Source organism: Hypanus sabinus, chromosome 8, assembly GCF_030144855.1.
Source record: "Hypanus sabinus isolate sHypSab1 chromosome 8, sHypSab1.hap1, whole genome shotgun sequence".
NCBI classification, from domain to species: Eukaryota; Metazoa; Chordata; class Chondrichthyes; order Myliobatiformes; family Dasyatidae; genus Hypanus; species Hypanus sabinus.
In genome coordinates this window covers 167300930-167327676 of record NC_082713.1, presented here as the reverse complement: position 1 = coordinate 167327676, position 26747 = coordinate 167300930, and the positions used below count along the sequence as shown (strand labels likewise).

The 26747-nt window shown below is 43.5% G+C and overlaps 2 protein-coding genes across 10 annotated transcripts in view; one reads left to right on the top strand and one right to left on the bottom strand.

Annotated features, from left to right (window-relative positions):
* The window catches only part of tmem117 (transmembrane protein 117), a 405506-nt gene extending 404741 nt beyond the window's left edge, over window positions 1-765 (bottom strand). Inside the window, exon 1 of one of the 2 annotated variants that reach the window (XM_059978468.1) lies at window positions 618-765. The gene's annotated coding sequence lies outside the window, so the exon portion shown is untranslated. The remainder of the gene's footprint in view (window positions 1-617) is intronic. The other variant, XM_059978469.1, reaches the window with a different exon arrangement.
* A 37-nt stretch (window positions 766-802) lies between these two features.
* Window positions 803-26747, top strand: part of mdm2 (MDM2 proto-oncogene) — a 46269-nt gene continuing 20324 nt past the window's right edge. Inside the window, exons 1-5 of one of the 8 annotated variants that reach the window (XM_059978477.1) lie at window positions 803-1052; window positions 4719-4809; window positions 4931-5005; window positions 12466-12599; window positions 16411-16460. In XM_059978477.1, the coding sequence (XP_059834460.1) occupies window positions 4735-4809; window positions 4931-5005; window positions 12466-12599; window positions 16411-16460 (334 nt within the window). In that variant the 5' untranslated portion in view covers window positions 803-1052; window positions 4719-4734. Of the gene's footprint in view, window positions 1053-4046; window positions 4242-4665; window positions 4810-4930; window positions 5006-12465; window positions 12600-16410; window positions 16461-26747 lie in introns of those variants that run through there. The other 7 variants (XM_059978476.1, XM_059978475.1, XM_059978479.1 and 4 more) reach the window with 7 other exon arrangements.

Genomic DNA, 26747 nt, shown 5'->3' with positions numbered 1-26747 from the left:
ATGATCTATCTATAAATTTATGTTGTGATTCATTGGAGCAATGCTTCACAGCATTCAAGTATTTTGGTAAATGTCTGCTTAGCCAGATCACTAACAAAGGCTCTTGAACAAAGGGGATTACTTCACTCACCATCATCGAAATGTTCCCACAATCAATTGACTCACATTCAATGACTCTCCATCTCATGTTCTCAGCATTTATTTATTTTTTTGTATTTGCAGTTTGTTGATTTCTGAAGTCTGGTTGAAAGCCCTAGGTTGGCAGTCCGTTCATTGTTACTATTCTATAGATTTGTTGAGTATGCTCACAAGGAAATGAAACGCACGGTTGCAGATGGTGATATGTGTACTTTGATAATAAATTTTACTTTGAACGTTAAGTTACTTGATGATGGGCTGAAAGGTCTGAATCAGTATAACCATAACTGCTCTTTCAGCTGAAATGCAGGGCGGAGGACAGAAGATGGAAAGAGACTGGCGTAAAATAAATAAATCTCCCGCATTTCCTATCGGTAAGACCACTGCTAGTGATTGAGGAATGCAACAGGGTTTCTCAATCCCTTCGTTCATGCTAAAAGGGAAAACGTACAGCAACATGTTGGAGGTCCATTACTTACAGGGAGGTGTGAGTGTACCGTGCAACTGTGGGAGGCACCACGCCTCAGCTGCCGGGAACCGATCCCCGTATCACCCTCACCGGCAGCCGCCGAATGAGGAACAGTTCTCGCGAGAGTTCAGCGGAGGCGCTCGCGCGCTTCAACGGAAAGTCGGTTTAGAATTTCGCGAGCAGATTCGAAAAATGGAATCCGGCTGATTCAACTGCCGGAGGGTCACGGTTTCCATGGTAACCGGGCCTAATCTGCCTCCTTCAGTTTACAGCCCAGTTCTTCCCGACTAGGACGAGCTTTCGCTGCAGAAAGCTGTCAAGTCTTTTTAAACAAAGCCGAGGAGAAGGTAAGCGCCGGAGACGAAGTGACTCCCGTGCATTGAGCTTGGCTTCCAGTCTGAACGAAATAGATGGGCTGGAATTGAATTTGTGATCGGGGCGAGAGGTGAGACTAAAACGGGAGCTCTGCGCGAGTGATACCATCGGTATAATTGCTGAAGCACGCTGAGAGTTATAACTTGTGGTGTAAGGAGGAAAGGAAGCGCACCACATGTTGCAGAAACCGCTGAAGGCCCGGCCTCCATTCGTTCCCGTTTCAGGCGTAAGCTGTCACTGCTAGAATTCAGAATCAGGTTTAATATTGTGAAATTTGATGTTTTGCAGCAACAGCACATTGTATTATGTAATAATAACTGACATCCTGTCATTAAATTAAAATGTTTTTATGCAACATCTCCGCATTGGTCATGTACCTTTTCTTTTCCAATTAAAATATATATCCTCTAGTTTTATAACACTGAGCTTTTCTGGGGCATTGAAATTTGAAGGGATTCTCCCTTGGAATGAAGACAATTCTTATTGTTTCTGAAGGCTCTCAATAAACTTGCTAGTGGAATGAGCCAAGCCCTGTAAGAACTATATACATTTATATGAGATAATTCCTTCATTTTTTCTAAGACTCCAGTATGGACTCTGCATTACAAAAGGCGTTGCACAAACTGAGACTGCTGTTTCAGATAGAGGACCTTTCATCATCACTTTAAAACAGAAAACTCATTGTGTAGTAGAACAGGTGAGGGAGGGCAGTGGATTGAACACCTGAAATTTCTACAATAGGATGAAACGATAAATGTAGACATTAAGGGGCAGTTTAGTTCTCCATATCTTGCTATTGCAGTCTAGGAAATATAGACAGAAATAACTGGAAATGTTGAACAAGCAGCTCAGGGCTTACCTCCAGGAAAAGAAAATGTTAACATTCAAGTTGAAGGTCCATTGTCTCTACTAAAGAAAGAGAATGAGGTTGCAAAGCTGAAGTCTGATAGAGCAAAAGCCATGGGTATAACAAGGTTATCTGCCAGTGAGTGAATGGGACCAATTAGAGAGAGAGAGAGAGAGAGAGAGAGAGAACACAAACAAAAGAATTTAGGAGTAGCAAGATGTAGAATAGGGAAGATATATTTGCCTGACAGCTCAGGCTGGACATGTTGCAGAGAGAAAGCGATTTGTCTGAAGTTCTAGAATTCAATATTTCTCTCCTTCCCGGTGCTGACAAAGGGTCATTGACCTGAAAAGTTAGCTCTGTTAAGTTTTTTTTCCCTCAATTATTATTCATAGCATTGTACTGCTGCTGCAAAGACAACAGATTTCGCAACTTATACCAGTGATGTTAATCTGATTCTGCTACAAGTACATGGTTCACAGAAAGTGGAGTCACAGGTCGACAGGATAAGGAAGAAGGCCTTAATAAGTCAGTATCATTTATTATTTATTTATTGAGTCACAGGCAGAATAGGTCCTTCGTGCCATCCCACCCAGCAATCCCCCAAATGAATCCTACCCAGATCATGGGGCAATTTGAGTGTATAAGTTAGGGGATCTTGATCTGGATGATGGTGAGGCCATACATGACCTGATGAAGGGTCTCAGCCCAAAACATCAACTGTTTATTCGCTTTCGTAGATGCTGCAGGATTTGCCAAGTTCCTCCAGCATTTTGTGTGTATCAGCATAGGGTTTTGTGTTCATTTTGATCATCCTGCTACAGGAAAAATGCTATTAAACAGTAAAGATGTAGAAAAATTTACAAAGAAGTGGCCAAGACTTCAGGGACTGAGTTATAGGAAAAGGTTGGAGAGGCTAGGAATTTATTCCTATGTGCATAGGAGACGGAGGTTATAGAGATGTGTATAAAAATCAAGTAGGATATATACACGGGTATTTTTCACAGATTTCAGAGCAAGTTTATTAAGTGCATATATGCCATCGTTTTCTTGTGGGCATTTACAGCAAATGCAAAAATAAAAGCAGAATAAAAAATAAGCAAGCAATAAATATTGAAAGCATGAGACGAGTCATTGACAGTGAGTCCATAGGTTGTGGAAACAGTTCAGTGATGGGGCAAATGAAGTTATCCCCTTTGGTTCAAGAGCCTGATGGTTGAGGGGTAATACCTGTTCCTGAACCTGGTGTTGTGAGTGCTGAGACTCCTGTAACTTTTCCCTGATGACAGCAGCAAGAAGAGAACATGTTCTGGGTGGGTGGGGTCCCTGATGATGGATGCTGCTTTCCTGTGACAGCACTCTGCTGCTCAGTTGTGGGGAGGGCTTTACCCATGATGTACTGTGTGACCACATTTTGTAGAATTTTCCATTCAAAGGCATTGGTGTATCTATACCCGGCTGTGATGCAGCCAGTCAATATACTCTCCACCACACATATACGGAAGTTTGTCAGAGTTTTAGATTGCATGCTTAATCTTCGCAAACTTCTAAGAAAGTAGAGGTGCTGTAGGAAAGTAGTGTTGGTGAGATGTGAAGGAGAGGTTATAGGTTTAAGATAAGAGGAGAAAAGAAGAGTAGGATTCCATCTCATCTCCTCTCAAACTTCACCCTACATATGCTCCCATTTCCCATTCCCATAACTCCAGACAAACACCTTTGAGCTCAATGCCATCAGGCAGTAGTCAACACAGAGCATCCTGCAAACACTGCAGGAGGAGTCAATAGACACCGTAGGGTGAGTCCCCAAGCAGACTGTCCAGACCATCTGGCAGAATACTTTATCATCAGGCCTCACCAACAGGCACCAAGACTTCTCCTGCTTGGCGGTGAGAGTGGCCCTCCCAGCCAGATCCTTCCTGCATCCCCAGAGCATCATCTCAACCACTGTCCACAGGATGACTGTAGTGGGCAAGAGACAGTAACTTGCCTCTTTGTAAACTGTGGGTTTGCAAAGAAGGTTTAGAGTAAGATGAAAGGGGCTGTGTTATTTTTCATCCCAAGCAACTGCATGATAGAGAAACCTCTGATCTGCAGGCTGTTTCCAAGAGAGAGACATACAGACAAATATCAGGTGCTGCGTGAAAGATGCTTTTCAGTCATCCCAAAACTTGTTGGTCTGCCACCATATCAAGATGTATGTGGAGGAATGCTGCCCACTGGCAAATTGCAGGCTGCAGGAGTACTTACTGAGGAAACGCACTGAAGCTTGGTGTAGCCATCACAAAGGCTTGGTTGGGAAGGACTACAGTGGGTGTTCGTCTGTGGGAGAGGGTGGGTCTGGTGTGTGGAGGAAACCCCAGAGTGCCACATGAGTAGCAGCAGTGTTATGACGGCCTGGAATGCATTGGTCATGTATGTAAATGATTTAAAGGCATAAAATGGTTTATTCTTGTGAATTATGAATCTCCTCTCACCCGTATCTTACACTTCCTCCTCTCCCCCCTCCCTGTTTCTCTCTCCCGTTCCCAGTTCCCCCTCCCCTACCTTCAGCCCCGTTTTGCACCGTTGTCCCCTCCTCCACCCCCGTTGCCTTCTCCCCGTTTCTCGTGCGCGTATTTTGTTTGTGGAGCCTTTTGCTATTATGTTCGGGCATGTCCAGGCAGAGCCCGGTGAGTCAGCAGGAACAAACTCTGTCTTTGCTCGGGCATGTTCGCACAGCCCGGTGAGACTCCGTGTCTCCTCCCACATCTTCGAGTTTAAATGGCAAGCCGAGAGGGTTTTAAACGGTGTATCTCGGATAACGCGTTGCCGTGTTTAAGGTTTAATGTATTTGCAGCTACGTGAATCTATTTACTTTTGAAGATGTCTGTAAGACAATTGTTGGTTTAGGAGCACTTTTGAAGAAATGGCGACAAGCAGCTCTACGTTCTGCCTCGGCACTTCGCAAGATCAAATGCTGTCTTCAGAGCACGAAAGTCAGGTATTTTCTTTTGATTTTGTAGATACTGTTAAAAAATCCTCGAAAAATGTTTCAACTTTTTTTTTTAGTTGCTTACTTACTAAGAACATGTTGTCTTCTTTCTTCCTTAAAAATGTTGTAGGTAAAGCCCAAGCCGCTTTTGCTTAAATTGCTGCGGTTTGCAGGTGCGCAGAATGAAACCTTTACAGTGAAGGAGGTCAGTCTACAATTAAGTGATGCTTTGATAAAATTAACTAATTAGTTGTGAAGCCACAAGAGACTGCAGATGCTGTAATCTGGTTCAAAACACAAACTGTTGGATGAACTCTGGGTCATGCAACCCTCAACCATTTCTCTGCCTCCACAGATGAGGCCAACTCTGCTGAGTTCCTCCAACCGTTTTTTTAGCTTATTACTTGTACCTAAACTACAACTGTATCTAAAGTCGGAGTCACATGAGTCAGATTTCCAGGCGGATTCCACATGCAAGTTCCCTGAGGGTAATATTAAAGGCTTCAGCATTAATAACTTGCAAACATATAGTTTAGGTCACTCTCTTATAGGAAAGACATTGCCAAGCTAGAGAGGGTGCAGAGGAGATTACAAGGATGCTGTGTTGACTTTTCAGGGCCCGAGCTGTAGGGATAGGTTGGACATGCTGGATCTTCGGTCCTCGGAGTGTAGGAGAATGACAGCTGACCTGATGGAAGTATAAAATCGTGATGATATGGATAAGGTGCTAGTCACAGTCTTTTCACCAGGGTTGGAGGTTCCAAAACTAGAGGGCACAGAGATGAGATCAGAGTGAGGGAGATATAAGAGAGATCTGAGAGGTAATTTCTTTACACAGATGATAGTGAGTGCCTGAAATGAGCTGTCAGAGAAAGGGGTCAAGGCAAATACAATTGTGACATAATAAAAGAAGTGAATTTCTACACAGAGAGGGAATGGTTTGGAGGGTCTTTGGCTGAATACAGGTAACTGGTATTAGCAAGAGAATGCTGTGGTTGGCATGCACCAGGTGGGCTGAATGGTCTGTTTCCACGCTGTATAACTTTGCATTTGAGTTAACATGTCATAGATACAAGATCCTAGTTCAAAGTTTATTGTCCAGTCTTAGGTGAGATGTGAAACAGCAAACATTTCAAATTAATAACTGTTCATGAGAACTGAGAAAAATGAAAGAACATGGGATATAGAAAGAGGAATGGAAAGAAAAAAGTCTGATCGAGTTCAAGAAGTGCACGGCAAATGTGATGGAAGTGTAATGTAATGAAAAAAATGAGGGGTATATGTGATTTGTGGTAATAACAGCAAAATATTAAGACCATAACACATAGAGGCAGAAATAGGCCTTATTGTCTGTAATGTGTTTAATGAGGCTCTGTTGAGCTTACTAAGTCTATATTGGGCAATGTACGAAGCTGCAGGCCAGCTGGAATGATGCAAAGAATTAAATGACTTGTGACTGGAATTTGTGATGATTGTCTAGAGCAGGTGTAAGAGTCACAAACCTAACTTCCTTATGAGTCAACCATTTCAGTGTCTTGCTTCACAGAACTTTCTCTTTTAAATATTTCCTCCTACTCATTGTATGACAGTGAAACAAGCCATTTGGCCCAACATCCACACTGACCTGCCATATTAATACCATTTCCCAGTACTTGACCCATTGCTTTCCATACAGTTCAGTGATGGAGAAATGAAGTTGAGTGAAGTTAACCCCTCTGGTTCAAGAGCCTCATGGTTGAGGGGTAATAACTGTTCCTGAACCTGGTGTTGTGAGTTCTGAGACTCCTGTACCTTTTTCCTGATGACAGCAGTGAGAAGAGAACATGTTCTGGGTGGGTGGGGTCCCTGATGATGGATGCTGATTTCCTGTGACAGCACTCTGGTGTAGATGGTGCTCAATAGTGGGGAGGGCTTTACCCATGATGTACTGTGCGACTACTTTTTGGAGGATTTTCCATTCAAGGGCATTGGTGTTTACATACCCGGCAATGATGCAGCCAGTCAATATACTCTTCACCACCATTTGGCCCAACATCCACACTGACTTGCTATATTAATATCATTTCCCAGTACTTGACCCATTGTTTTCCATATCTTAGCAATTCAGGTATTTATCTATACATTTAACTGCTGTCAGCAACTGAGCTTGAATCACTTCATAGGAAGTTTATTCCAGCTGCTTGTCACTTTCTGAATGAAAGGGGTTCTCTTTGTATCAGCTCTAAATCTCTTTCCTTGCCCTAAATCTACATTCCCCAGTTTTTGCTAACTGATTTGGTAAAACGTTTCTTGTTGACCATATTTATATTCATTTTCTATGCCACAGTCCTCTTACTTCCATCAGTTTGGGAGAACAGGCTTAGTTTCTCTATTCCTTCCTCATAACTGAACTGTTCCAAACTAAGCAATATTCTGGCAAATCTCCCCCACATCTCCAGCGCTAGCACATCTTTTCTCTAGTGTGGTGACCAAAACTGCATGCATTACTCTTGCTGAGGTTTCACCAAAGTTTTATACACAGAGGACAGTACAGCACAGGAATAGGTCTTTCAGCCCATCTAGTCCATGCTGAAACTATTTAAACTGCCTACTCCCATTGACCTGCACCTGGACCATAGACCTCCATATCCCTGCTATACATGTACCTATCAAACTTCTCTTAAACATTGAATTCATGCATCACTTGTGCTGGCAGCTCATTCCACACTCTCACAACCTTCTGAATGAAAAAAATTCCTTAAACTTCTCACCTTTTACCCTTAAACCATGACCTTTGGTTATAGTAACGCCCAGCCTCAGTGGAAAAAGCTTGCTTGCGTATACACTATCTATACCCTTCATAATTTGGTATATCTCTATCAAATCTCCTCTCAGTCTTCTGTGTTCTAAAGAAAACAGTCTTAACCTGTTCAGTCCTTCATTATAACTCGGGTCCTTCAGATTAGGCAACATCCTTGGAAATTTTCTCTGTACTCTTTCAATGTTATTTACTTCTTTCCTGTAGGTAGGTGACCAAAACTGCACACGATGTTGCTAATTAGGCCTCACCAAAGTCTTGTACAACTTCAATATAACATCCCATCTGAAGTACTCAATACATTGACGTATGAAGGCCAATGGGCCAAATGCTTCCTTTATGATCTTATCTACCTGTGATGCTACTTCAACGTATTATGGAATTGTATTCGCAGATCCCTTTGTTCAGCCCATTTTTTCAGCTGATGCAGGTCCCTCTGCAAGCCATGAAAACCTTCCTTATTGTCCACTACACCCCAAATTTTCGTGTCATCTACAAATTTGCTGATTCATTTAATCACGTTATCATCCAAATCATGATATAGATGACAAGAAACAAAGTTCCCAGTACTGATCTCTGTGCCACACGACTAGTCCTCACAGGCCTCCAGTCAGAGAGGCAACCATCTATGACCATTCTCTGGCTTCTTCCATAAAGCCAATGTCTAATCCTAATCCTGAATGCCAAGTGACTGGGCCTTCTTGACCAGCCTACCATGCGGGATCTTGTCATCAACCTCACTAAAATCCATGTAGACAACATGCACTACCTTGCTTACATCCTCTTTCCTTGAAAAGCTCTAAAAGATTGGTTAATCAGGACCTCCCATGCATGAAACCATGTAGACTATCCTTAATCCGTACATGTCTGCCCAAATACTTTAATATCTAGTCCCTTCCCTGAATACCTTCCAATAACTTTCCCACAGCTGATGTCAGACTAAATGGCCTGTAATTTCCTTTCTGTTCAGAGCCTTTTTTAAACAGTGGAACAACATTGGCTATCCTCCCAATCTTCTGGTACTTCTCCTTTCGCTAAAGATGTTTTAAATATCACTGAAGCCCTGGTAATTTCTGCAGTTAACTCTTGTGGGGTCTGAGGGAATGCCTTGTCATTGTAATTCTTTTATGCAATAAGCTTATTGTATACATAACCTCATTCGATCCTACATGCCCAAACCTGCTATGGATCTTTTTTTTTTCTCTTAACCAGGGTCTCAGTATCTTTTGAAAATCAAGATTCCCTACTCCTGTTATCTTTACCTTTTATTCTGATAGGCACATACAAGGTTTGTACTCTTAAAATTTTGTTTTTGAAGGACTCACACTTTCTAACTGCACCTTTGCCAGAAAACATCCTGTCCCAATCCGCACTTGCCAGGTCATTTCTGATACCATCAAAATTGTTCTGTCTCCAATTTAGAATCTCAACCCACAGGTCAAACCTATCTTTTTGGATGTTTACTTTGAAACTAATGGCATTGTGGTCACCGGATGCAAAGTGTTCCCCTACACAAACTTCTGTCACCTGCCCTGTCTCTTTTCCTAATAGCAGATCCAGTATCACATGCTCTCTCATTGAGACTTCTATGTACTGATGAAGGATACTTTCCTTAACACATTTGACAAGCTTGAACCTAACTAGACCTTTTGCAGTATGAGATTCCTTGTCAATATGTGGAAAGTTAAAATCACCTATTATAACCTTATGCTTCTTGCAACAGTCTGCGATTTCTTTACAAATTTGTTCCTCTAAATCCATAGGACTTTTGGGTGGTCTGTAATATAGCTCTAATCACATGGTTGTACCTTTCTTATTTCTCAGTTCCACCCATAACACCTCACTAGTTTTCCAGTCTGACCTGATGGAGTACTGTTGTGACATTTCCCCTCACTAGAAATGCCACCCCTCTACCTTAAATACTTCCCACTCGTGTCACGTCTAAAACAACAAAACCCTGGAATGTTGAGCTGCCAGACCTGCCTGTCCTGCCATCCCAACTCCTATACTCAATGTTCTGATTTATAAAGGCCAACATACCAAAAGCTTTCTTCACCACCCTATCCACATGAGATTCCACCTTCAGGGAACTATGCACCATTATTCCTAAATCACTCTGTTCTACTGCATTCTTCAATGCCCCCCTACCATCTTACCATGTATGTCCTGTTTGGATTATTCCTACCAAAACGTAGCACCTCACACTTATCAGCATTAAACTCCATCTGCCATCGTTCAGCCTGCTCTTCTAACTGGCCTAAATCTCTCTGCAAACTTTGAAAACCTACTTCATTATCCACGTCGCCACCTATCTTAGTATCATCTACCTTAGATGATAGATATGTTCTATCTATCATCCCTTCAGCCTCCTAAATGATCACAAGTTCACCCAGTTCCAGCTCCAGCACTGCCTTCCCACATCCCACAAGAGGAACACTCAACAATCCTGCCTGGCATCTCTACTGTCCACACATTTATTTCTACTACCAAAATGCATGACCGTGTATTTTCCAATATTGTGTTTCATTTGCCATTTTGTTGCCCATTCTCCTAATCTGCCTAAGTCCTTCTGCAGTCTACCCGTTTCCTCAACACTACCTGCCCCTCCACCAATCTTTGTATCATCTGAAAACTTGACAACAAAGCCATCTAATATCTCATCTAAATCATTGATATACAGCATAAAAAGAAGTGGTCCAAACACCAACCCCTGTGAAACACCACTAGGAACTGGCAGTCAGCCAGAAAAGGATCCTTTTATTCCCACTCGCTGCCTCCTACCGATCAAACAATGTTCTAACCATACCAGTAACTTTTCTGTAATTCCGTGGGCTTTTAATTTGGTAAGCAGCTTCATGTGTGGCCCCTTGTCAAAAGTCTTTTGTAAGTCCAAATATGCAACATCATCTGCATCTGCTTTATCTATCCTACGTGTAATCCCCTCAAAGAATTCTAACCGGTTTATCACCCAAGATTTTCCCTTTAAAAACCATGCTGACTTTATCCTGTGTCACCAATTACTCCATAACCTCATCCTTAACCTATCACAGATGTTCCCCATGTCATGTCCATTGTTATAGCTGCAACTTAAATTTGACTTCATCTCTTTCCCAGTTCAGACAAGGGTCTTAAGATCCTATTTCTTTTTCTACAGTATTTTCCAGTTTTATTTCAGATTTCCGACATCAGCAAATTTTGATTTTGATTATTTTTTGTTTTAGGACTATTCAAAGAGCCTCCTTCCTATCTCTTCCAATATTGCTATCTTCCAAGCAGGTGCATCTAATCTTTCTGCCTATTTTGGCAGAAGACTCTCATGTATTTTAGTTGGCAGGGTTCTCAACTACAGCTGTTGTATTTCTTAAGCTTTTGCTCTTGCCTCTTTTTCCTGTCCCTCTGGAATACAATTTAATTCATTTCCTTTCTTCCATCTCACCAACGTTCAAGAAATTATCTTCTACCATTTCTCCCACCACCTGTGTAAAGCCATCAAACATTGTACCACTTCCTTATCTATTTTCCCAAGTTGCTGGTTCTTTTTTCTCTCTTGAAACATACTCTTCTGTGTAGATCCAGGAGTTCCAATGTCTTTCTCTGTGCTCCTTTCCCCAATCTCCACACAACAGAAGTTTATATAATTTTCAATTTAATGTTTTGTGTTTACACTCTCTCCTACAGTGGAGTGATCAGATTCAAACTATTCTGTAGAACACATCTATTGCCATCCAAATATTGTTATAATGTTCTGTTATCTGTCATTTTAACTCTGTCCTAGTCTTCTGTAAGGCTTCTCACCCTTTTCTCTCTCAACTCAATGTCTTAAGTATACCATCTGGATCAGTTATTTGTTCTGTAGTTTCTGCCCAGTTATGTGGGTGCTGCCCAATTGTGTGGATTGTAAGCTGGGTAAAGTGTCCTCTGCAGGATAGCTGAATGGCATCAAAAAAATTTAAGATGCTAAGTATTTCCAAGAATTCACTACCTTCATTTTGAGGAGGGGGTGGCCAAGGATAATGTAGAACAGGGATTCCCAACCTGGGGTCCACAGACCCCTGGATTAATGGTAGGGGTTCATGGCATTAAAAAAGGTTGGAAACCCCTGGTCTAGAGTCATTAGGATAATACATTATCCCAAAGTATCTTTGATAATATCCTTGAATGATTTTCTCCGTGCTGGGAATCACTTCCCAGAATGAACCTTTGGATAGTGAGCATGACTTGAGAATTTGGTGCCCATTACAGTGAGTTAGTATGTCCCATTTCTCAGAACTGGTTGACTATGATTAAGGACTTGATGCAAGGGATGTTCATCCAAATGAGGATGATAACATTAACTTGCCTGGTTTGTAAATCTTTTTGTGGAGTTGTGTGGTCATACATTTGAGGTATATTGGCTGTAGATTATCCAAACTGTGTCGTAGTTGGGCAAGGATTACTGTTGCTTGATATACCATAGGTTTTTTGCCAGATTTGAGGACTTGGTCTTCAAAAGCTTATATTGGAGATGACTAAATTTACTCACCTTTGCTGGGGGCTGGCTCCTAAGATATGAGAAGTGACTGTTATGGAAAGCTTGATGCAATATTGATAAACAATACTTTTTCAATCAGGACTTAGCAGTGTTCCAAATTCAACATTCAGAAAATTCTACCATTTCGTTTTACACCTCTAACTCTGTCAATGACTTGTCCTGTAACTTTCTCCACTTCCATGTACATTGTTACTTTTGTTATTTTCTTTCAGAATCCTTTGCTATTTGTCTGCAAAATTGTTTTATTGTAACAGTCCTATTAAAGAAATTACTGTAATTTACCATTTCCAGTGCTGTATTCAAACTTTGAATTGAAAACGGATTTTTTTTTTAACAGGTAATGTACTACTTAGGGCAATATATAATGGCTAAACAGTTGTATGATGAAAAACAGCAGCATATCGTCCATTGTTCAGATGAGCTGTTGAGCCACTTGTTTGGAGTGCAGAGCTTTTCAGTGAAAGAACCACGGTAATGTATATTTTAGTATGAAGTTGCAAAATGGCTTCTGTGAATAAATAAGGAGAGGATTGGAATAGAAATGTCAAATCAAACAAAGTGTTTTTATCCTCAAAATATTGTTTGATTTGGCAAATACACTATGAACATTTGGCTTAAAACATGTTTTCCTTAATGAGGTGAACATTTATAGTGTATTCTGTAGAAAAAGTGGAAATTATTGGAATTTAAGGGCCTTTTCAAAACAGCTGATGGTTCAAGCTTTGCCATGTTAAAATGTGGAAAAAAATTAAATATAGATTTGAAATCTATATCAATTTCTGGAAAATTGCAGACATTATTCCATTTAAAACCAGGGAGAAGAAGAAATGGAGATCCTGGGGATCTGTCAATTTGACATTTTTCAAAGCTTTTTTGTGATAAGGCATTTAAACTATTTGCCCTCATCAGATAGACAACATGGACCAGTGAAGGGTTAGAAAAGGGTATAAGAATAAGCCACTAGGATTGAAATCCTTAGCAATAATGAAAATTTGAAAAAACAACTCCAGATGTTAGAAATATAACATAAAAACAGAAAATAGTGAAAAAACTCAGCAGATCAGACCTCATCTGCGGAGAAGAGAACCAGAATTGGTGTTCTCAAATGTATATTCTGCTAATTGGTCCCTGCCCTAAAATATTAATTCCCTTTTTCTCTTCCCACAGATGTAGCCTTACCTGTTGAGTATTTCCAGCATATTCTGTCCATAGGGAAAATGACAAAGTCACTGAAACGTACAGCACTTACATGGCCATTTTTGTCAATCTACACCAATCCCATTACCCTGCATTTGTTTGTATCCTTCTGTGCTTTGCTGATTCGAATGTCTATCTGTCTCTTAAACATGATGGTTGCATCTGATTCTACCACCTCCTATGGCAGCAAGGTGCAGTTATATCAATTCTCCCTGCATAAAATTTGAAAACCATCCTCTCAAGTTCCCTATCCTGTGCCCTGTTGTGTTTGATACCACTACCATAGAAGAAAAGATTCTATTTACTCTAAGTATGAGTAATATTTTTTATTCATCCAAGACCTCCACTCAGCCTTGTTCACCCAAGGGAAAGCAAAACCAACTTATCCAATCTATCCCCATAATTAATCCTGGCAGCATCCTAATGAATCTCTGCTACACTTTATCCAGTGCAATCATATGCTTCTTACAGTGTACCAACCAGAACTGACACAATTCTCCAATCTAAGCAGTGTTTTGTAAAGGTAGCAATATAACATCCCAACTTCTATGTTTTGAGCTCTGACCTACGACAGCAAGTATGCCATATGCCATCCTCACAACCTTATCCTATTACAAACAAGTGTTCCATCACCGATGTCTGCAGTATACTACTGGCCATGGAATTCCAATCAGAAAAACAACTTTTGGTCCATTTAGGCAGCTCGTGCTTCTTCCAGCTTACCTTCCAGAACCTTGTGAAATACTGTACTAGAGTCCATTATAGACAACAGCTACCATCCCTGTCTTCATTAATTTTATTAGTTACCATCTCAAAGCTCAGTCAAATTTAGTGAGATAGGATTTCCCTTGCATGAAGCCAATCATACTTCATTTGTCGCTAACAGGCTAATGAATCTCTATCAGGATCCCAGATCTCAATTCTTGTTTTCCATAACATCCTAGGATAGATTGTTCCAGCCCTGGGAATTTATCAATCCTTGCGTATCTATAACACCTAACACCTCAATACAGACATGCTGCAAACAATCGTCATACTCTACTCTGAGCTCACTATCTTTCATGTCCTGCTCCTTGTTGAAAAGTGTATTCTGGAAGTCACTTTTAATCCAAGGAATGGGAGAGCAGCATTTTATTTTACTGAATTTTGAAAAATCAAGGCAAACATGTCACTAAAAACTGGTTTGTTGCGTACAATGAATCACTTGAAAGATAATTGACAGTGTAATCATGGGGGTTATGCTGTGGGTGGATCCAGATAAAGCTTCAGTCTTGAACACCTATCAGGAAGGATGTATTATGTTTAGTGTGCAGATTTCTCAATGTGTTACCAGGAGTCACAATTTGGGACAGGTTGCAGAAATTTAAGTTATAATATCTTGTTGAAGATTCCAAGATGTTTTAATTTGGATATTAGTGATTAAAGTATTTCTAGAGGTTTTTAATCTTGCTGAAGGAAATTTGAAGCAATCAGAGGTACCTTTTCACAAAGCAAAGTGGTAATGTTTCATTTTTTATTTGATAGTTGAATATTTAATATTTTCTTGCAATGTAGAATGAAGATATTTAACTCATTAAATCTATGCCAACAGAGCACTTATCAGTCGTATTTCACCACTATTTCTCTGTAACTTATTCTACCTCACATACTCTGCAGCTCTCTGTATTGATTCTCCTGTCATTCCTAACACTAGGGATAATTTAGGGCATTTAACCACCTTTGGGATGAAGTCTATGCAGTGCACATATTCACATGTAGTGAAATTTTCCTGTAGCTATCATTCCTAAAGATCTAATTTTCATTTGCCCGTGTTCCACATTGGCTTCAGCTGTAACTTAACTTGATATGAGGAGAATTATTTAAAGGGAGACGGCTAGAAGACCTTATTTCAATGAGGAATGGGAAATACCAACTAAGCTTTCTTTGTTGCACACTCACTACAATCATTTTCTTACTTGAATGTAAGTTCTTCAAATACTTTTATGTTAAGTGTAGTGTTTTATTAGAAGATATGCAGAAGTTGTTGAGTTTCATATCTTTATTTGCTTTGTCTGCCCAATTTGCATAAAATAAATGTATTTTCTGTAATGTTCAAATGCGGTTTTAAAATGTTCCATGCAATCAATAAAATATAGATGTACACAAAAGCTTGCAATGCAGTTTTTGCATTGTAATGTTTGTTGCAAGTGCTCATCCACAAGAGTAAGAGTGTTTTGTCTTCTCCATTTACTTTGCCATTGTTGGAAGCCATATTTGATTGCCATGCCTCAAGCTCTGTAATTCCCTTGCACTTCACTTCTTTCTTCATTAAGAACCTTCCCTAAAATAGTTTTCTCCAATTAAGCTTCTGTTCCTCCTCTTTCTTGTATCAATAATTACAAATATTTGAATCTTGGGCAGCTATTCTTGAGTGCTTCTAGCATGAAGTACAACTGAGTAATGTTATAACTGATTCATGCTTTAATTCATCAAAGATGGGGCCTCATTAAATATCTTTTGTTTAGTCAAATCTATTAACAAGGAGTGAAAAGATTCCAAAATTAATACTTGGAATAAAGAATAAATTTTAATGAAAGCAGGCAAAGTCGTTACCCATTTAACAAAAATTAAGTCATACCCACATCTGAATTCCAATGAATGTTATATTAGTAAAACAACTAGTGTGAAGCTTAGAGGTGGTAATATGTTCAATGCAAAGTTAAAACAGAACCAATAATTCCATAATGAAATACTTCCAATGCTCATATAAAATTAATTAGTATTCTAAACTTTAAATTAAGTATTTATGGGTAGCTGTCTCTCTTCCTTCACAGTATGTATACATTTATGTTTTACTTTTTTATCTCCTCCCTTTCTCTCTGCTGTGAATGGGAGATGTCTACACTCAGTATAACAATTGCATCTTATAAGAACTAGAATTGCTAGCAACAAAATATTCATATCTAATGCAGACTACAGTTCTGATTAGGAACGGTATTGTAAAGTATTAGTGTTAAATGAGTCCAAAAATTAGCTAATCATGGTTTTATCATTTGTTCTGAGTAAGTTCATAATTCTGTACTTAACTTTTAACTTTGTTTCTTAGGACATTGTATGCAATGTTATCAAAAAATCTGACATCTGTGAACCGTAAAGGTACGTAATTTAATTTGCATTATTCACCATATTTGAAGTTTTAAGATCTTGTGATGGGGCAAATTAAGATATTTTACATTATGGGCACCAAAACAATAGATTTTCATTGAAAACATTGCAGATGTCTTTCAATTCATATTATCAGTTTCATATTGAATATGAGACATTAACGATTGAAGCTGATGTCTATATTTTCTGGCCGTGTTTAAAGATATGGGACATTGAGTTTGAATACTGCACCGAGACTTTGTTTTACTTTGGCATAGCTCCAGTTCACATTTGAACTACATGCTGTTCTGTTAACAATCTTTTATGGAGGAATGTAAAACTAAACAGCTTGAGTTTCCCAAAAGTAGATATGGGATTAAAGCCTCGTTTGTCCTCACCTCTTTCACTAGTAAAATTAAATTTGTAGAGAGCCTATTAAGAAAATAAGCAAATAGCTGTTGTCCTCCAAATCAATTTAAAAATTCCTTAGCAGTAAAGTTGAGTACTAAGTTGAGGATGGTTGCCGTCAGTGTATTGCTGAAATCTGATTCTGTACTAAAACTATAGCAGTATTTATTTTCATCTAAGTTGCCAAGAAATCTCTGTAACCTTTCTGTGTAATTCTCTCCTTTTTTTATTGTTTTAAGTACAGTTTGAATGCAGGTTGACACTCAAAGTGTATATGGGGCACATTTGACATGCATCTTACCAGAATTCTAGAAAGCATTTTGCTTTTTGTCTGTGTGGCCGTGCTATAATAAAACTGTCACAGAGTTGGAAGAACTCCTATATTTTACAAGGTTTCTTTCTTTTATTCTACACTTACTTCTCTAATCATTCTCCAAACAATGCTTTCCTCCAAATTTCTCCAACATGCCAAGTCTGAGTTATTGTATTAACTTTATCCAATCTTTATTACCTGCTTGCCTTAAGATTAAAAACCTCAAATAATTTCCTTTGCCTTCACCCATTCGTGCCCTACTGAGGTGGTCTATAGATGGGCAGTGAGGAGCTTCCCTTGCTAAAAAGGAGAGCACATACCAGATGCTGTTTACAAGTTTTATGGCTGTCTTTGTAGTTTATTAGAAAATTCCATGAGCATGTTATGCTGTATCAAATAAAGATATGGTTGTTAAGTTCAGAAAATTTTTGGTTTATGCACTTGCAGTTGTAAAATAATGATCAAGAGTTGCTGATTGTGTGTTTTTTCTGACCTTTTGAATTTAACCCATTGCATATGATGCACCTTGCATTTTGCCAGACACATTCTTATTGCTGATAGTCAATTAATAGGTATCAGAGAAGTGTTGTTCAGTCAGTGTCACCAATGAGATTAGCCTAGATCTTTGCCTTCTGTAGAATAATCAATAAATACAGCATCAAAGGATTCTATCTTTGTCAGATGAATAGCTATCCCACTATCTGTAGCCTTGTGGGGCACAACAGTTTGAATGGAAATGCATGGTTTCCTGCAGATTTCCATTTTGTTTAAAGTTCAGCATGCTCACACAGATACCCAGCTATTGTGTTCTTGAGTGTTCTGGAGAATGAGTAAGAAGTCAAAACATTTAAATCACATTCATTAGATGCCCGCATTGAGGATTTGGCTTTATCCTTTTTGAACTCGTGTCTCATTGATTATTTTTAAATGTGTCATGCTGTGGCGACCCTTTTCCTGGCGTATCCGAACCGACTCACAATGAGATAGCCTACGGGGGTTTGCGAGCACAGAGCTTTGGAGCCTCTGCGCCATGTGGGGCTGGTTGACAGAGGCTTAAAAGTGAGGCTGAAGTTTTGGAATAAAGTTTTTTCCTTCGACTGCAGTTACCGACTCCGTGTCGTAATTTTAGCACTGCGTGTAGCACACCGCTACAATTGGTGACCCCGATGGTCCAAACGATTTTTGGACCAGAAATGACCGACGCCGCCTCTGTTCATGCGGTTTCGTTGAAACTGCCGGGTTTCTGGACACAGCGCCCGGACCTATGGTTCCAGCAAGCCGAAGCCCAATTCCACGTTCGCCAGATCACCTCAGAAGACACCCGCTACTACTACGTGGTGAGCTCCCTCGACCAGGACACAGCGGCCCAGGTCGCGGAGTTAGTACAGTCGCCCCCGACAGACGGCAAGTACACGGAATTCAAAGCTCTGCTCCTCAGGACTTTCGGACTCTCACGGCGCGAGCGGGCTGCCCGTTTACTGCACCTGGACGGCTTGGGCGACAGACCTCCATCGGCTTTAATGAATGAGATGTTGTCTCTGGCCGACGGACACACATGCCTCATGTTTGAGCAGGCATTCCTGGAGCAGCTGCCCGAGGACATACGCCTGCTGCTGTCCGACGCGGATTTCAGTGACCCCCGGAAGGTGGCAGCCCGGGCGGACTTGCTGTGGAACGCCAAAAAGGTGAGCGGGGTGTCCATCGCTCGGATCTCCCAGCCACGCTCCCGGCAGCAAACCAGTCCAGGCCCGGCCGCAGAACCCGCTAACCCCCAGCCCAATGAACACTGGTGCTTCTACCACCAGCGGTGGGGTGCAGAAGCCCGCCGTTGTCGCCCGCCCTGCAAGTTCCCGGGAAACGCCAGGTCCAGCCGCCGCTGATGGCTACGGCGGCTGGCCATCGGGATAGCCTCCTGTATGTGTGGGATAGAAGGTCGGGTCGCCGGTTTTTGGTCGATACTGGGGCTGAGCAGCGTTTTACCTCCGACGAGTTACGACACCCGCAGCAGGGCACCAGGTCCCCCCCTGAGGGCCGTGAACGGCAGCACCGTAAGGACCTATGGCACCCGTCAGGTGCAGCTACAGTTTGGCTCTAGCCAGTTCACGTGGGACTTCACACTGGCCGCCGTAGCCCAACCGCTTCTGGGTGCGGATTTTTTGCGGGCTCACAGCCTACTGGTCGACCTGCCCAGGAAGAGACTGGTACACGCCGAGACCTTTCAGACATTCTCCCTGGGTGCAGCCCAGTTGCCAGCCCCTCACCTCGGCTCCATCACGCTGTCCGACAACGACTTCACCAGGGTCCTGGCGGAGTTCCCATCGGTTCTGGCACCGCAGTTCACAGCGGCCATGCCCAGGCACGGCGTACAGCACCACATCCCGACCCAGGGACCACCCCTCCACGCCCGCGCTCGGCGGCTTCCCCCGGACAAGCACCGACTGGCGAAGGAGGAGTTCCAGAGGATGGAGGAATTGGGGATCATCTGGCGGTCCGACAGCCCATGGGCCTCCCCCCTGCACATGGTGCCCAAAGCGACGGGGGGCTGGAGACCATGCGGCGACTACCGCAGGCTGAACGAGGCTACCACACCGGACCGCTACCCTGTGCCGCACATTCAGGACTTTGCAGCAAACCTGCACGGCGCACGGATCTTCTCCAAGGTACATCTCGTCCGGGGATACCATCAAATCCCGATGCATCCTGACGACGTCCCCAAAACAGCTCTCATCACCCCTTTCGGCCTTTTCGAGTTCCTCCGCATGCCGTTCAGCCTGAAGAATGCCGCACAGACGTTCCAGCGGTTAATGGACGCGGTGGGACGGGACCTGGACTTCGCGTTCATCTATTTGGATGACATCCTCATAGCCAGCGGCAGTCGTCAGGAGCATCTGTCCCACCTCCGTCAACTCTGCGCCCGACTGGGTGGGTACGGTCTTACAATCAACCCCGCCAAATGCCAGTTCGGACTCGATACCATTGACTTCCTGGGCCACAGGATTACTAAAGACGGGGCGACCCCTCTGCCCGCTAAGGTAGATGCGGTCCGCCACTTCCCCCGACCCACCACGATCAAAGGCCTTCAGGAATTCGTAGGTATGGTCAATTTCTACCGCCGCTTCCTCCCTTCAGCTGCCCGGATCATGCGCCCCCTGTTCGCCCTGATGTCGGGTCCGAGCAAGGACATTACCTGGGACGAGGAGTCCGCCGCCGCTTTCGTTCAAACGAAGGAAGCTTTGGCGAACGCCGCAATGCTAGTACATCCCAGAATGGACACCCCTACCGCCCTCACAGTGGACGCATCAAACACGGCATTCGGTGGGGTGTTGGAGCAGCTCATCGCAGGTCACTGGCAACCCCTGGCGTTTTTCAGCAAACACCTGCGGCCACCCAAGCTTAAGTACAGTGCTTTCGACCGGGAACTGTTGGCGCTCTACCTGGCAATCCGGCATTTCAGGTACTTCCTAGAAGGTCGGCCCTTCACCGCGTTCACGGACCACAAACCGCTTACCTTTGCGTTTACGAAAGCGTCCGACCCCTGGTCGTCCCGCCAGCAACGCCACCTGTCCTACATCTCTGAATACACGACGGATGTCCGGCACGTCTCGGGTAAGGACAATGTCGTGGCGGATGCGCTCTCTCGCCCTACCGTTCATGCCCTTTCCCAAGGGGTAGACTTTGAGGCGCTGGCAGAGGCGCAGCAGGCGGATGAGGAGATTCCGAGTTACAGAACCGCAGTCTCCGGTTTGCAGCTCCAGGACCTCCCCGTGGGCCCAGGTGAGAGGACCCTACTCTGTGACGTCGCCACCGGCCAGCCCCGTCCAGTCGTCCCGACAGCATGGCGGCGCCGCGTTTTCGACTCCATTCATAACTTGGCGCATCCCTCCATCCGGACAACTGTCCGGATGGTTTCCAGCAGGTTCGTTTGGCACGGACTCCGCAAACAGGTCAGTGAATGGGCCAAAACGTGCATGCACTGCCAGACGGCCAAGGTGCAGCGGCACACCAAAGCCCCACCGCAGCAGTTCCATCCCGCCCACCGGCGTTTCGACCACATTCATGTGGATATCGTGGGCCCCCTGCCAGTGTCGCGCGGAGCGCGTTACCTCCTGACTATCGTGGACCGGTTCACAAGATGGCCAGAGGCGGTCCCGCTCACCGACACCACCTCCGAATCTTGCGCCCGAGCCCTGTTCGCCACCTGGATATCTCGCTTTGGTGTACCAGCCCACATTACCTCCGACAGAGGCGCCCAGTTCACCTCCAGCCTGTGGTCAGCTATGGCCAGCCTTTTGGGGACTCAGCTGCACCACACAACTGCCTACCACCCACAGTCGAACGGGCTAGTGGAGCGTTTCCACCGTCACCTGAAGTCGGCCCTCATGGCCCGCCTGCGAGGAGCCAACTGGGCGGACGAGCTTCCCTGGGTCCTACTCGGCATTCGCACAGCGCCCAAGGACGACCTGCACGCCTCGTCGGCCGAGTTGGTATACGGCGCGCCCCTGGTCGTCCCCGGGGAGTTCCTACCAGCCCCAAGGGGGCAAGAGGAAGAACCCGCAGCAGTCCTGGGCAGACTACGCGAGAAGCTCGGTAACCTGGCCCCCATACCCACTTCACAGCACGGGTGGCACCCGACCTGCGTACCCAAAGACCTACAGAACTGTAAGTTTGTGTTTGTACGAAGGGGCGGGCATCGGCCGCCGCTGCAGCGGCCATACGAGGGGCCGTTTATGGTGCTCCGGAACAACGGGTCCACGTTCGTGCTGGACGTTGGGGGGAAAGAGGAGGTTTTCACGGTGGACCGCCTCAAACCGGCCCATGTGGACCTGGCGCAACCGGCCGAGTTTCCGGCGCCTCGGCGCAGAGGCCGACCTCCCAAGCAGGTTCTGGCCCTGACTGTGGACATTGGGGGGGTGTATCGCCGGTTCTGGGGGGGGGGGTTATGTGGCGACCCTTTTCCTGGCGTATCCGAACCGACTCACAATGAGATAGCCTACGGGGGTTTGCGAGCACAGAGCTTTGGAGCCTCTGCGCCATGGGGGGCCGGTTGACAGAGGCTTAAAAGTGAGGCTGAAGTTTTGGAATAAAGTTTTTTCCTTCGACTGCAGTTACCGACTCTGTGTCGTAATTTTAGCGCTGCGTGTAGCACACCGCTACAATGCCTTATTATTTTGGTGCAGTGATTTTCAATGAGGCATTTTGCTAGTTTCCTTTAAGTTAGATCAGTAGTTTAAAGTAATTGAAATAGCCTTGATTACAAATTTTCAAACTGCAGAAAGGTAACAATGGGATATCCAGTGGGTTAAAAAGAAGTAGAATCCAGAGTGGTGAATGGCCTGTGATATTAAACAACAATTGTAAGCTGAGGGGCAGATAAAATAATCATTGGATATTCATCCACCTGGTTTTATTTCAGTATGAAATGTCAAAACATGCAGGGTTACACTTTGAAGATTGAAAGTGGTATTCTAAATAAATGGCAATGTGACTGTGATGAGCTAAAGTATTCCATGGTTGACACACAATGTTTTAGGAACAGCTTCTTCCCCTCTGCCATCAGATTTCTGAACAGTCCATGAACGCTACTTCTCTATTGCTCTTATGCACTATTTTTATGTATTATTGTACTCTATGGTAACCTTTACGTATTGCACTGTACTGCTGCTGCAAACAACAAAGTTCACAAAATATGTCAGTAGTAATACATCTAATTCAGATTCTGGTTTTTACAATGAACAGCCCAATTGAAAACATTGAAAAGTCTTGTTCATTGTTCTAGCCTTTCTGCCTATGAGTGAAATGACTATTCAAGAAAGATTGATCATCTTATCAGATATATGATTTCATTTTGTTCTCATCACTGCTTTCGTGCAGTGGTTTCAACTTCAATCCAGAATGAAATTGGACACCATTTCAGTTTTGTACAAATTACCTTGAACTGTTTAACTGTTTTTCATGTTTCTGTTCTTCCTGTTTCTAAGCCTGAATCTTACTATTTCTGTAATCGCATACAATTGACTGCTTCTCCCACTATGTTCTATGCGCCACACTTTCCGTCATGAGGAGGTACCTGGTGTCCCTATGACAGTCACTTCGACAACTCTAGGATTCTCTGACCGCCGCCTGTAATGGGCCTGTATGTTTCTTTATCCACCACTGGATTCATGATTTCAATTGCCGGTTTTTTAACTTTCTCATGGCCTGCAAGGATCAGAAGATCGTCCATTTACAGACCACTGAACCTGCTGACTCCAACAGCAGTAGGCTTGGATGCCTCCAGACCGCGATCCCTGCTGCTGACCTCAGTGGCTCTAACAATCCAGAGCAGACTTGAAACCCAGACTCCATCACCATCAATGCAGGTTCCATTGCCAAAGTGCCAATTGCGAAATCTCCAACTCCGACTCCAGCAATGACCTCCAGGCCAGATCTTTACATGCTGCTGCTGGAACCCTCCATCTCCCCATTCCCAACCACCATCACCACAATCTTGTCTCTCTCAGGTCCCACCACCAGCCCCTGGGACCTTGGAGACTCTATCTTCCTCTCACCCCACCATCCCTAAACACTCCAAACCTCCCTCCTCCTCAGACACCACTAACCCCCTTCCCCCGCCTCCAGTCCCAGCTCTCATCCATGCCAGGTTTTCACCTTTCCCTCCAACCTTCCCCTCTCTAAGACAGAACTTTCTGTCCTCTGTAAGGGCCTCACCTTTGTCCCCTGCACCCACACCGCAGTAAGTTCTGCGCCCACCATGACATTGAACTCTTCTTCTGCCGCCTCCATCTCCAAGTCTATTTCTTTGGCAAGGACTCCCCACCAAAGGACCTGTGATCCTGTGACCCCTTCTCCTGTCTTCAACCCTCCTCCTCTTCCTGGATACCCCACCTAGTCTTCTGCCTGCTCTGGACCTTTTCTTTGCCAACTGCCAACGGGACACTCCTCTCTCCTATTCCAACCTCACTCCCTCCGAACGCTCAGCTCTCTACTCCCTCCGCGCTAACCTAACCTCACCATCAAACCCGCAGATAAGGAAGGTGCTGTAGTAGTCTGGCAAACTGACCTCTACCTTGCTGACGCCCAGACAACTCTCAGGCACTCCCTCTTACTTACCCCTCAAACAGGACCCTACTAAGAAACACCAGGCCATTGTCTCCCACGCCATCACCGACATTATTGACTCTGGGGATTTCCCATCCACTGCCACCAACCTCATAGTTCCTGCAGCCCACACTTCCCATTTCTTCCTCCTACCCAAAATCCACAAAACTGCTTGTCCAGGAAGACGCAGTGTTTCTACTTGTTCCTGATCCATTGAACTCATATCTGCATACCTCAACTCTGTTTTATCCCCCCGGTTCAGTCCCTTCTCACCTATACCCATGACACCTCACAAGCTCTTGTTCTTTTCTAGGATTTCAGGTTCCCTGACACCCATCATCTTATTTTCAGTATGGATGTCCAGTCTCTATACACCTCCATCTCTCACCAGGAAAGGGGAGGGTGAGCAGCCATCTGTCATGGTGCATGTAGGTACTAACGATATAGGAAGAAAGCAGGGTGAGGTGCTACAGGCTGAATTTAGGAAGCTAGGAGATAAAGAGTAGGACCTCAAAAGTAATAATCTCAGGATTATTACCGGTGCCACGTGCTAACCAGAGTTGGAATAGCAGGATAACTAGATTGAGCATGTGGCTTGAGCGGTGGTGCAGGAGAGAGGGTTTTAGATTCTTGGGGCATTGGAACCACTTCTGTGGGAGGTGGGACCAATACCATCCGGACGGTCTACATCTGGACAGGGCCGGGATCAATGTAGGGAGATTGTTTACTAGTGCTGTTGGGGAGGTTTTAAACTAATATGACAGGGGTATGGGAACCAATACAGAAAAGAAGAGGGAAGTAATGCAGAGACCAAAGCTAGAATTAGTGAAGAAAAAAAAGAGTAGAGTGCATAAAAGTAAAAAGCAAAAATTGCATAGGTCACTAGATTCTAAAAAGACGAGTTTGAGGCCACTTTGTCTTAAGTGCCCGTAGTGTTAGAAACAAGGTTAGTGAACTTGTGGCACAGATCAGTACCAAGGCTTATGATTTAGTAGTCATTGCAGAAACCTGGTTGCAAGGTGCAGATGACTGGGAATTAAATATCCAAGGATATCAGGTAATACGGAAAGATAGGCTGGAAGGCAAAGGAGGTGGGGTGGCGCTCTTAGTTAAGGATGAGAGGGTGTCTGTGAGAGATGATATAAGATATTCGGAGCAGAATGTTGAGTCCATCTGGGTAGAGATTAAAAATAGTAAGTATTGCAGTAGCAGAGGCGATTAACCAAGAAATTACTGAGGCTTGTAAGAACGGAACAGCAGTTGTCATGGGGGATTTTAACTTCCACATAGATTGGGTGAATCAGGTTAGTCAAGGAAGTCTTGAGGAGGATGCATCCATGATGGCTTTCTTGAGCAGCATGTTAGTGAACCTACAAGGGAAAATGCTAACTTAGATCTAGACATGAGCAATGAGACGGGTAAGATTAACAATCTTGTAGTCAGGGATCCTCTTGGAAAGAGTGATTATAGTGTGATTGAGTTTCACATACAAATGTAGGATGAAATAGTTAAATCTAAAACTAGTGTATTATGCTTGAACAAGGGAGACTACAACAGGATGAGGGAGGAGTTGGGTAATGTGGATAGGGAGTACAGACTATTTGGTAGGACAGTTGAGGAACAGTAGAATACTTCCAAAGAGATTTTTCACAGTGCTCAACAAAAGTATATTCCAGTCCAAAGTAAGGACAGTAGGTGTGGGGAGAGCCAGTCTTGGATAACTAAGGAAATAAAAGATAGTATTAAATTAACAGCTCATGTGTACAAAGTCACAAAGAGCAATGGGAGACTGGAGGATTGGGAAAACTTTAAAAAGCAACAAAGAACAACTAAACAAGAAATAAGGAAAGGGAAGATAGAGTATGAAAGTAAATTAACACAAAGTATAAAAATAGACAGCAGAAGTTTTTATAAATATATAAAGCAGATGAAGGTGGCTAAAGTCAACGTAGGTCCCTTGAAAGATGAGAAGGGGAAATTGATATTGGGTGATAAGGAAATGGCTAAGGCATTGAACATCTATTTTGTGTCGGTCTTCACGGTAGAGGACATGTCTAATATGCCAAAGGTTAATGTTATGAATGAAATGGGAGGTGAGGACCGTGATAAAATTACTATCACTAAAGAGATAGTGATGAGCAATCTAGAGGGCCTGAAGGTAGATAAGTCCCCTGGTCCTGATGGGATGCATCCCAGTGTTCTGAGGGAATTGGCGGAGGTTATAGTAGGCGCGTTGGTAATCATTTACCAAAATTCTCTAAACTCTGGGCAGGTTCCAGCAGTTTGGAAGACGGCAAATGTCACGCCACTTTTTAAAAAAGGATGTAGGCAAAAGAAAGGCAACAAAAAACCAGATAGCTTAACATCTGCAGTTGGGGAAAATGCTTGAAGCTGACATTAAGGAAGAAAGGAGTGGTTTAGAAAGAAGTGGTTCCATTAGACAGATGTATCCTGGATTCATAAAGAGCAGGTCCTGTTTG